The sequence below is a fragment of the Colossoma macropomum genome, unplaced genomic scaffold (genome assembly GCF_904425465.1).
Source record: "Colossoma macropomum unplaced genomic scaffold, Colossoma_macropomum, whole genome shotgun sequence".
Lineage (NCBI taxonomy): Eukaryota > Metazoa > Chordata > Actinopteri > Characiformes > Serrasalmidae > Colossoma > Colossoma macropomum.
In genome coordinates, this window is record NW_023494789.1 from 29419391 (window position 1) to 29432597 (window position 13207).

Here is a 13207-nt window from a genome sequence, read left to right on the forward strand (position 1 = left end):
TTACATTATTGTATAAATTACAGAAATTCTTTATACTGCATTGTGTGAGGGTCTATTCTCCTGATAGTTAGCCTATTAGATGAGCAGCGCCAGTAGAGTCTCAAAAACTTTACAACTTGAAGCACAGCAGTTAGCTGTAAAGTGTAATTATTATAGTTGACCAGTGACACTATGGTTCTGTGCCCCAGATTTGAAGTTGAACTTTGGGTTTAAAATGAAACAGTCACTATGAGGTTAAAATACAGAAATGTCAGCTTTAATTTGGCTGTATGTACTTGCATATCAATCAAGAATTACAGTCATTTTATACAGTCTATCATCTTTATCTTTAACATAATAAAGAAAGTGCACCTCTGATTAAACATTAACAGCAATGATAGGAACCGCATCCAGATATTCTCTGGTATTAGAAATGCATAAATATATGATGCTCTGTGTCTGACTGAATGACACTTTGTCTTCATAGCATTTCTAACAGTTATTTCACAAAACCTTAACAAAGCACAGAAATTTTGAGTGAAAGGATTGTTCTGCCTTTTGATACATAATCATTTATTAAAACAAACACATTGTGCCATTTGCAGATCAAAAACGAATAACTGTGAAAAAGTTAGAGACCACCCTCCATTCATTTAATTTCAAATTAAAAAGGGCATATATGTACGTATGTATGTATGTGTCTATGTATGTATGTATGTATGTATACTGACAACTACATATAAGCCACAGCAACTAAATGTAATTTCATATTTTACAGTATTTTTTGTGTCCACCATTTTCCTTTATTACAGCTTAAATTCTTTTTAACTTGCTTTCAATTTCAATGCTGTGTGAAAGAAATCTGCAGAGATAGTTTTCCACACCTCCAAAGTTCAGTCTTACAAGTTGGTTGCATTTCCTGCGTCTCACAATCCAAGTTATCTTTAACATGTTCAATGATGTTGAGGACTGGACTCTGGGGTGGTCAGTCTATTGTTCTGAGGACAACAGCAGCTTCTTTGTTTGATTTGCAAATGGTGGTCTCTCACTTTTGCAAAGCACTGTGGCTAATGCAAATATGTGGCCGGTGCAAAAGATTGGGATTTTTTAAAAATAACTTTAACAAAAGTAATAATTTGCAAGGGCTTGAAATTTATTTCCCTACATAATATTTCAGTTAGTAATGTACCCCTTCAAGTAACTATAACTAAGGACATATTGACAGGTCCAGACTTTAGTTCTTCACTCTCATATCTTTATTTTACATGCTTTCTTCACAGTAGTTACTGATTAATGTATAGCAGCTGCCAAATTGTGAATTATGCAGTCACACTGACTGTGCAAGGATCTTAGGTACACAGTTCAACAAAGATGTGTCCTTTAGTGAATAAAAGTTAAGCATGCTTTTGGTGTAATTGCTTATTTAATGTAATAATTGTAGTGTACAATGACGACAAACTAACAAAAGTCAGGAATGCATATTAAGAGAGTTGCGGTGGTAATCATACATGTTTAGTTAAAGACAACACAACTGTTTGGATTTTAAAACATAAAGTTCTGTGCCTCATAGTGGCAAACGACAGACGACAGCATGAAGCCAAGCAAATGTCAGCATGGTGACAGCATTACCAGTAAAAATGGATGATTATCAAAGTAAAGCTTTAGCAGTGTAGTGTACTTGTTTAAGGAGGAAAAAGGCAGGAGAATGCTTCATACTCTTTATTCTTTGTAGTATATCTCTCAAAACAATCAACACCCGGTTTACTTCACCGCTGTGGTCAAAACAGCCAAAGGTTGGAAAAACTGAACCTTTGACTTTAGCTATTCATTAAAATTCAGTTAACAAATGTAGGAATTTTGGCTGCCAATTACCAGAGGTGGTAAGTAACAGTGGATAGAGATTAGATGAAACTGACATTAGTCTCATTATCTGTCCAACCTTAAATGATGTAGCGGTTACATTCAGGCGCCTGTACAGACATTACTTCAGTACATCAAGCCATACAGTTAAGACATAAACCATAAACAAGACCATAAATAAGACCATAAACATGTTTCATGCCCACTGTGGCAATATGCTTTTGCCTACAATGATTACGTTTAGTTTTTAACCCTTGTTTGGTGTTTGGATCTGTAGGACCCATTTTTAATGTTTACCAAAACAGAAAATGATGAGACTTATTATTATTTCAATCCCAGATTTCTTGGCCTTTGCTTATTTTCTGTGAAGAACATATAAAATAAGACATTTTCAATGACTTCACACTGTACACCCCTACACATTTATATTACACATGTGGTGTTGGGTTGAACCCGCGAGGAATAAAAGTGTGGAGGTGCTCTGTCTCTTCATTCTGTTCTCCACATACATGGCCTGCTGTTAGTGTGTGTGTGTCTGTGTGTGTATGTGTTTCTGTAGGTGTGTGTGTGTGTGAGGGTGGACAACATGGTCAGGCTGCTGACTGGCTACAGCTGCTAAAGGAGAAACAGAAATGCAGTGGGTCTACCAGACCACTGAGTAACAAAACACCACACAAGGGTTAAGATTGCTGTTTTCCTCATTTTTGTACATCAGCTGCTTGATTTAACTTTGATGTCTTCTTCATTTGGGTAGGCCAGCTGTGGCAGTAACCTGTGTTTTGGCTTCAATAATTACTAGGTTTTAAGTTTGTTCATCTTTAATTTTGTAGATTTAACTTTGAACATCTAAGCTGTCTTATTTCAACCTAGTTTTGTCGTCTTCTCTGGGCAAATGTTGTATCTGTGGTGAGCTTGCTTTATAGTGAAGATGCTGCAGTGTTGGTTGTGTTTGTGTGATCCAACTTTCTGATTGGTTGTTATTGTTTTTTTTTATCAGGACAAAAGTGTTGGAGTATGTAGACTGACAAAGACATGGCTGTTAGAAACAATCTATAGTCTGATATAATGACTTTGCAGGACATTAGCACATTTTGTGTGTGTGTGTAACTCCAGGTCTGAAAAAAAGTCCACTCCGTTTCTGGATTATACAGAAGATTACACAGCAAAATCACTTCATAATTCATATGTATGTATAAACTCTGAACTGCTACCTGTTGGATTTATAGACTTCTTATTAAAAAAAATGCACAGAAATCTTGAGTGAAAGGATTGTTCTACCTTTTGATACATAATCATTTATTAACACAAACACATGTCTGTGCCATTTGCAGATCAAAAAAACTTTTACCTATTGCATTTCCTGCTTCTCACAATCTAAGTTATCTTCAACATGTTCAATGATGTTGAGGTCTGGACTCTAGGGTAGTCAGTCCATTGTTCTGAGAACAACAGCAGCTTCTTTGTTTGATTTGCAAATGGTGGTCTCTCACTTTTGCAAAGTACTGTGGCTAATGCAAATATGTGGCCGGTGCAAAAGATTGGGATTTTTAAAAGCATACTTTAACAAAAGTAATAATTTGCAAGAGTTTGAGATTTATTTCTTCAGATAATACTTCAGTTAGTCATATATCACTTTCAGGAACATGAAAACAGGCAGGTGTTTTACTGCGGATTTTTAAAACCCTCAATATCTAAAGACTCATTAACAGGTCCAGACTTCAGTTCTGCACTCTCGTAACTATGCGTAGTACATGCTTACCTCAGTGCAGTTACTGATTAATGTATAATAGATGCCAAGATGTGAATCACACAGTCACACTGACTGTGCAAGGACTCTGGGTACACAGTACAACACAGATGTGTGCTCTGAACAAAAGTTAAACATGCATTTGGTGTTAGGCTTATTTAATTTAATGTTTATAGTGAAGAATGATGATGTATTTGTTTAAGGTGGAAAAATACAGGAGAACGCTCTGTACTCTTTTATTTTTTGATGTATGACTCTCAAAACAATCAACATCCAGTTTATTTCACCTCTGTGGTCAACAGCCGAGGGTGGGAAAAATTGATCTTTTGACAGAACGAAGATGGTGGTGTCAGAATTTTCTGCCACAGGTCCACTAAAAACCGATGGAAGCTTAAATGTGACTGTATGAACACCAGACAGCACATATCATCCTGAGAACGTTTGCTTACCACAGCACACAGTAACACCAAAACACGCATTTTTCCCCATAGAGCTTTAACATTGTATGAAGTGTCTTTCTGACACAAATAGGGACATTTTGTGTTTAATGTTAAAATGACTCATTTGTCATTTTTAAGAACCCCTTTTGCACTGTGGTGGTTACTGAATCGAACGGCCGGAATATTAATAAAGGAATAACTGCAAGAATTTAGAAATAAAAAAAAACAGGAAGGCGGACAGGGAAAACGTCACAGGACAGAAACTGTAAAATACAACAAAATAAAAACTAAAACATTCAGATCAAGTAGGCTGAGAGTCTGAACTACAAGTCGGCACAGTCAGTTCCAGCCAATCCCCTCGCAGGAGGCTCCTCCTCCGTCACTCCTGCGTAGCTCTGTGAGTTTATAAGGGTCAGCGGGCTGCGTTCGTTTGTTGAGCTGCTTCTCCGCGTCCATGGACGAGATGTCGATTTTAATGCACGTCTGTACTTTGGTGGTAAAAACCCTCACCTTCCCGTTGCAACTGGCGGAGCTTCTGGGTGTGTGCCGACTCTATAAGCGCGTGTTTCCTGCCCTCATGGACAGGCTTAGTTTCGCGTATAACCAAAAGATGAGCGAGAAGAAGCGCGAGATGTTCCGCGACCTGATGCGCTTCTCCTCACGGGACGAACCGCTGCGCCTGCTGGAGGTGGGCTGCGGCAGCGGGGCCAACTTTCAGCACTACCCGAGCGGCTGCAAGATCACCTGCACCGACCCTAACGCTCACTTCAAGGATTACCTGCAGAAAAGCATGGACAAGAACGACCACCTGGTGTACGAGAACTTCGTAGTGGCGCCTGGGGAGGACCTGAGGGTCGTGGAGGACAATTCTATGGACGTGGTGGTCTGCACACTCGTTCTGTGCTCGGTTAAAAACACTCCCAAGGTTATCCAGGAGGTCAAAAGAGTCCTGAGACCGGTAAGGAAGTTGTTGTCATTTGCTAAATCCCCCTCAAACCGGTTGAATGCCCCGTTCTTAGTGTTGCGCTTTAAAAAAAAAGGAGGAGTAAAAGCAGTGGTTCTGTTTAGAGTTCCACGTGGAACCACTTGATGCTTTAAATGGTTCTTGGCAGGGTTAAATGGTTATACCAAAAAGGGTTCTTCTGTTGTCATGATGTTAAGCTTATAACGATAGAAGTACCGTTTTTGGTGCTGTATAGAACCATATACATCTCCATCAGTCTAATCTCATGATATTAAATAGAACCATCACCTTTACTAGAGACCTTTAAAGAAACATCTTTTTTTAGTGTGTAGTTGTGGCTGTTTCAAGTTTTTTACATCACTGGCTCCAGATATGTTCAGCCTGTTTGGCTCAGATCTCTGGGCTGAGTTTCCATGCGCACAGTAGTCTGATTGAACTTTTTACCTGAGTTACATCAGAAACTGTATCAGTTCATATTCCAGTATACATGCACTTGGGTACAATCCCAATATTAAACGGATGCAACAGAAAGCTTATTATACACATGTACATATAGTCAGCATATATAATTCCATATTTTTATCTGTTATGACTGTACGTCCACCCACTCATGTAATGCTGTTAAAATGCCGATCATAGTGTTTGTACTGATCATACAGGTTTGCCACTGGTGTTTACCTAAAGACAGGAGTGAGAAAGTAAGGTAGCAATCTTACCAAACCTCAGACTTAGTCCTGGTGTGATTAAGGTGTTAACATGGCTACATTAAACTTGAAATAGCCCATCAATATCAGCCTGAAACTTTTTATCAGACGGTGTTTACTCCAAATAAGACCTTATTCAGATTGTGGCCTATTCGAACTAACAGACTTAATCAGATTCATTCTGGAATATTAGTGAATACATGGAAACCCAGAGATTGAGGGTAACATTTAATCAATAAAGGTTACAGTAACTTTATTGTTTTGTTTTACAGGGTGGAGCATTCTTCTTCTTGGAGCATGTGGAGGCCGATCCCTCGACCTGGTTATACTTCTTTCAGCATGTTTTCCACCCTTTAATGTACTGAACACACATACACACAACTCATTGAAAGTACACAGATTGATTTATAGGAGTTTAACAATGCACAAATAGTTTTTAATGGTTCTATACGAATTCTGATTCACAGCAACTCTACAAATAGGCTATGAACAGGGGGTAAATTGGGCCAGAGCAGATCTGTGTCACCTTTGCTTTACTATGGGTTTCTACCTATCCTTGTACCTACATCATTAGCCATTTTATGAGATTAACATGTAGGTGCACTTTGTAGGTATACAATTACTGACTGTAGCTCATCTGATGCTGCACAATTTGTCACCAACCTTTAATGGAAAAGCACCATCATAAGATATTATTTGGCTGGTAGCATGTAAGCATGTGTTGCACTGGAACGACTGTATTAAACACAACCATGTGGCTGGAGCTTTAAACACTGTACAGTACTTGTCCTATTTGTTTGACATACTTTGTTGATAGCCCATCTTTTTACATTCACTATTTATGCTAGTTGTTCTCTGGGGTCCACATGGAGTCTCCTTCATATGCAGTGAATCTGTCACAGTATTTAAAGAATACAACATTCGCCAATGTTATGAAAGCACACATGTTCCAAAGTTTTCCACAAATACAGATGACATGCGACAACACAGGGCTAGTAAACTGCTAGCTGTTTGGTTTTTTGGCTCGTGGCCCACTGTGAATCTTACACTAATAAATTGTGAACAATCAAATTGGCTGGAGTTGGTAACTGTAAACCTGGAAAGTGTATCTATATGGTAATTACCTAATAAAATGGGCAATGGTTGTAGGTACAAGGCAGATGTGCCTACTAAACTGTCAAATTTTGTATGTGGAAGACACAGAGTTTTTTTTATGAAAATGTTCATCATTTATCATACAGTATTTATGAAAACTAAATATTTGATTTGATAAACTGCGCTGAAAGGAACCGCTAGACAGCTACACTCTCACCCACTCACCCTTATGTAACGGACCATAATCATGTTTTTTGTTTTTTTGATCTGGCATATTTTGTGAAGTGTCACATTTTCCAGCCTTTCTGCTGCTTCATGATGTTTCAATTTGCTGTATAAACTGGTTCACTATGGCTCAACCTTTATCTTAGATTATTTCTGTTCTTTACTGTCCTGCTGTGATATTAGATAGCTATAAATTGCATAGCCAGATTAAATTATCTCCACTGAAGCAGAAAAATCAAACCTATTCCTACATTAGATTCATTTCAAAATAATGGATTTTTGTAATTGGATGGCCAGCTTGTAATTATAATGTTTTAATCACATTTCACATGTTTTGAGAACTCCATATAACAATAATAAACTGACAATCCTAAATCCCAGTTTATCTTACAAGAGAGAATCATGCCACGTCTCTGTGTGAATAAACAGACCACTAGCCCAACATTTATACATCCAAGCTTTGCCTTTTTTAAACATGAAGATACTGTAGCATTTGAATATGTTCATGAGATGCATGTTTTGATTGTATGTTGCAGGTACTACTTCGTTGATGGCTGTGAGACTACTCGTGCCACCTGGAAGCACATAGAAGCAGCTGGTTTCTCCGACCTGCAGCTTCGCCACTTCCAGGCTCCAGTGTTCTCCCTTATCAGACCACACATTGTCGGTTACGGCGTGAAATAATGGCAGCACAAACAGTCAGTGCCACGGCTCAATAGACTATCAGATATTTTTATATCACATCTATTTTAGCCTCAAATGTACTTCTAAAGTAACATTTATATTTTCTATCAGTAAAATGTTTTTATAAATGTAAGACTTTCTTATGTAATAAGAAGATGTCTGTGTTACCGACTACTAATATGTAGTACTTCATGAGATTTGTGTAAAAGCATTTCCCTTAAAGGTCTTACATGAAACATGTATTCAAGATTTGCAATGTATTTCACTAAAGTTTGAACCCGGAAATACCACCAAGTCAAGTCTGAAGTTACTTGTTTTGGTGTGTGAGAGATTATGAAAGAGTTGTATTGCCATCTAGTGCCCAGGAGGCATAACTGTGAATTTTTCCAGATAAATACTGCAGCAAAGCACAGCACACAAACTTAAATACCTTTGATGGAATGCTGTGCTTGCTGTATGTAATGGAGTGTTATTCATTTCCAAGAATATGGCCAATCAGCACATAGAAACACAATAATGAATAGAGCAAAGAAAAAGACAATGCCCTACAAAATACAAAAAATTACAGCAAAGTATTAGTTAATATAAGTAGCATAGCAAAACCAAGCCTCATTATTATTATACCTGATGAATTATGAATTTTTCAAAAGTGATTTATTAAAGTTTTGTACCAGTAAGAGAAGCTGAAAGACAATTTATGAGGTTCTTCACAAACCTTGTAAAGAGACACGTGGTAAAGATCTCAAGAATGAAGACAATAACTTACGAATATTATGTGATAAATATGAGTAGAGATAAGATAAAAGCATGCTGAGAACAGTCTTATAAATAGAAGTAGGGTACGTCGGGTCTAAAAGTGTCCTGAGGTAAAAGGCGCTCTGGATTTTATTTTCTCATAAAAGACTAGTAACATCAATGCAGCCCTCTCCTTAATGCCTGTATTGAGTGCTTCAGTTTTGTTTGCTGCTTTAATAGGTGCAGAACTGAGCTGCTATCTGAAAACTAGAATACCATTTGATCATGAACTGTTTTTATGATCCTTTTACAGTTTTATACGATTGTTAGCAAGTATTTTCACTTTTTCAAAACTCTTAACACAGCACAGCAATGTTCTATTTGGACTAAACCATTAGCTGTTTTTCCCCTGCTTGAATAAAATATGCATTCAGTGAACTCCATTTCCCAGATTCTTCCATTCAATAAACTGCATATCAGCTTGCTAAGTATTATTGTTATTATTATATTGGCCAACAATCAGTGGTTATTAGGGGTGTAACAGTACACAAAGGTCACGGCTTTGTTCACGCCACGGTCTGGACGTCACAGTTCAGTACAAGGGAAAAAACACGAAACTAGGTTTCATTTATTTTGAACAGACAGTTGTGCAAGTTACAGTTTGTTCCACCTAGTGTCATGTAGTCCCCCCTGAGATAACTTTAGTTGGTACAGCTTGTAGTGTGGGTCATCTGCACTCAAGAACTGTTGGCTAACATTAAATAATCTGTACAATGATAGTTCAAGTTCAGATTTTGTAGTTAGGAGCAGAGAAAATAAAAAAAAAGGCTTCGTGTTGAATCTCTTTGCAGAAATACTGCAGGCTGTGGACAGGAAAAAGTCCAGTTTCATTTGTTTAATTTCAGCTTGTGTTTGAGTTTTAATTCTCTCTCTTTTTATTTACCTCAGTAGCTCCTCACCTCACTCACTGTTCAGACACCTCAAACTCATATAATGTCACACCCCTAGTGGTTATGGAGACAAACTGCACATTGAACGTATGTAAATAAGCTGATCACAACTGATTCCCATCCTCTATAAAAAGCCATCTTTTCTAGAGTAGTTTGGGGAATTGTCCATTGAGGGTCCAACACTGTGTATAAGCAAGAGAGGACATGTGGCCAAATGATGCAGACCAGGTAGACTAAACGTTTCCTCTGTCTGTGAACGCTTGTTTCTGTCACTTATATTTGTTCCTATACAGTGAAGACAGCACTCTGTTTTGTAATGTTTTTCTGATGTAATGAGCTTTTGGGGAAAAAAACTGTAAATAGTTTACACAATCAAATAGAGGGGTGATAAATCTTTACTACTTCATAGATTTACTAAAATAGTAACTAAAATAAAATTACCCTATGCTGAATGTTGTTAATATTAGGTAAAGTGAGCTTGTTGCAGGATAATTAGTGTTGACGTTTTGATAGAATTAGTGTATGTTGGAACATATTTGCAGTGTTTTATTAGCTCTAGAGCAATTTGAGCATTAAAAGAACTGTTGTGCCAAGCAGCATGTTTCTGTAGAGAGGTGTGCGAAGAGTTTTAAAATACTGAAAAAGTGGCACTACATAGGGAGAGTTCCAGATAGAGGGTAGGCAATCGTAGAGGTATACTATATGCCCAAAAGTATGTGGACACCTGACCAACACACCTAAATGATTGCTGGACATCCCATTTCAAAATCATGGGCATTAATATGGAGCCACTTTGTACTGCACAGGGGCACAGTCATGCTGGCCTTTCCCAAACTGTTGCCACAAAATTAGAAGCATATAATTGTCTAAATGTCTTTGTATGTTGTGGCATTAACATCTCCCTTCACTGGAACTAAAGGGCTGAACCCAAACCATGAAAATCAGACCAAACTTTACTGATGGCACTACGCCTTCCAGTAGGTAGCATTCTCCTGGCATCCACCAAACCAAGTTCTGCTGATGTTACTTGCAGAGACAGTTTTTGAGTGGTGATGCGTCAGAGGATAGATGACTTTTATATGCTATGTGCTTTAGCACTTTGCAGCCCTACTGTGTGAGTTTTTGGTTGTAACAGCCAGTTCTTGTGGTCTACCGCTTTGTTCCTGAGCTGCTGTCTATTTCATAATAGCACTTATAGTCGACCAGGGCAGATCTGTCAGAGCAAGAATTTCACAGATTGACTTGTGGCAAATGTGGCATCCTATGGCAATGCCATGTTTAAAGTTTTGAGCTCCCATCCACTCATTGTACTGCCAGTGTTTGTCCATGGAGATTGCATGGCTATGTCCTTGATTTTTACACTTGCTAGCAATAGGTGAAACTGAAACACCTGAACTCAATAATTGGCCACATACTTTTGGCCATATAGTGTAACTTAATGGTTAACCACCAAGATCAATTTATCAGGTAATGTTAGCAGATACTTATTTCTACATACACAATTTTTAAGATATAGTTTAATGTCCAGTAATCTGGACAAACAGAAATAAATTATTGCCTTTTTTGTAATGTATAAGTGTATTATACTTAATATCGACAGGTCCAGACTTCCGCTCTGCACTCTCATAACTATGTATCTTACGTGCTTACTTCACAGTAGTTACTGTAAATTGCACAGTCACACTGACTGTGCAAGGATCTTAGATATACGATACAACACAAATGTGTGCTTTAGTGAATGAAAGTTAAACATGCATTTGGTGTTATTGGTTATTTAATGTAATGTAGTGTACAGTGATGACAAACTTACTCCATTAGTCAGGAATGCATATTGAGAGGCGTGTGGTGGTAGTCATGCATGTTTTGTTAAGCACAAAACACCTATGATGTCACTGTTTGCATTGAAAAAAGTGATAAACGACAGACGACAGCATGAAGCCAAGCAATGGATGATTAGCAAAGAAAGCTTTAGCAGTGTAGATTTTAATTGTTTAAGGAGGGAAAAGGCAGGAGAATTATCCATACTCTTTTATTCTTCGTGTTATATCTCTCAAAACAATCAACATCTGGTTTACTTCACCGCTGTGGTCAAAATAGCCAAAGGTGGAAAAAACTGAACTTTTGACTTTAGCTATTCATTAAAATTCAGTTAACAAATGTAGGAATTTTGGCTGCCAATTACCAGAGGTGGTATGTAACACTGGATAGAGATTAGATGAAACTGACATTAGCCTCATTATCTGTCCCACATTCAGGTGCCTGTACAGGCATTACTTCAGTGCATCAAGCCATACAGTTAAGACATAAACCATAAACAAGACCATAAATAAGACCATAAACATGTTTCATGCCCACTGTGGCAATATGCTTTTGCCTACAATGATTACGTTTAGTTTTTAACCCTTGTTTGGTGTTTGGATCTGTAGGACCTATTTTTAATGTTTACCAAAACAGAAAATGATGAGACTTATTATTATTTCAACCCCAGATTCCTTGGTCTTTGCTCATTTTCTACGAAGAACATATAAAATAACACATTTTCAATGACTTCACACCGTACACCCCCCTACACATTTATATTACACATGTGGTGTTGGGGTGAATAAAATAAATGAAATAAAAGTGTGGAGGTGCTCTGACCCTTCTCTCTGTTCTCCTCCTACATGGCCTGCTGTTAGTGTGTGTGTGTGTGTGTGTTTGTGTGTGTGTGTGTGTGTGTGTGTGTTTGTATAGGTGTCTAAGTTCAGTCTTAGAAGTTGGTTGCATGTCCTGCTTCTCACAATCCAAGGTATCAACACGCTCAATGATGTTGAAGACTGGACTCTAGGGTGGTCAGTCTATTGTTCTGAGAACACCAGCAGCTTCTTTGTTTGATTTGCAAATAGTGGTCTGTGACTTTTGCAAAGTACTGCGGGTTGTGCAAATATGCGGCAGTGGCAAAAGATTGGGATTTTTAAAAACATACTTACTTTAATAAAAGTAATAATTTGCAAGGGCTCCAAAATGTATTTCCTTCAGTCATATTTCACTTTCAGGCACACTTTCATGACAGTTCAGCTAATGGTAAAACAGGCAGGTGTTTTACTGTGTATTTTTAAAACCCTCACTATCAAAGGACTCATTGACAGAACCAGACTCCAGTTCTTCACTCTCATAACTATGTATCCTACATGCTTACTTCAGTTCTGTTACTAATTAATACAGCAGTTGCCAAATTGTGAATTACACAGTCACACTGACTGTGCAAGAATCTGAGGTACACAGTACAATACAGATGTGTGCTCTAGTGAACAAAAGTTAAACATGCATTTGGTGCCATTGCTTATTTAATGTAATGCTTATAGTGTACAATGATAATGTATAAGGTGGAAAAAGGAGGACTCTTTTACTCTTTTATTTTTTGTCGTATGGCTCTCAAAACAATCAACATCTGGTTTATTTGACCACGGTGGTCAACAGCAGAGGGTGTGAAAAACTGAACTTTTGACAGAATGCTGAAGGTGGTGTCAAAATCTTCTGACACAGGTCCATTAAAAAACGATGGAATGTGCTATCTCCTGTATATCACCCACATGTAAATGCAGCATTGTCAATTAACTCTACATCAGGCATGCGTCGGACTCTTCCTGACTAACACAAATAAAAGTAAAGAAGCATTACAGTTAGTAAAGTATTCAGAACATATGTTGAGAAACATAGTGGCAATCACATATATTTACATAAAGACAACCATGATGTCACATGCTGTCTTTAAGTGTTTGCTCTTTTCCTTCTCAACACTAAATCGATTAACAGTGAGCTAGTTGGAAACAGTAGGCCGTGGT

General features: G+C 37.8%; 1 protein-coding gene across 1 annotated transcript; it reads left to right on the top strand.

The window, feature by feature from the left end:
• Positions 1–4435: 4435 nt before the first annotated feature.
• On the top strand, positions 4436–7992 carry LOC118808260 (methyltransferase-like protein 7A). Its single transcript, XM_036570800.1, has 3 exons — positions 4436–4984; positions 5967–6052; positions 7551–7992. The coding sequence occupies exons 1-3, from the start codon at positions 4481–4483 to the stop codon at positions 7696–7698; spliced, it is 738 nt and encodes a 245-aa protein (XP_036426693.1). The 5' UTR covers positions 4436–4480; the 3' UTR covers positions 7699–7992.
• Positions 7993–13207: the final 5215 nt, after the last annotated feature.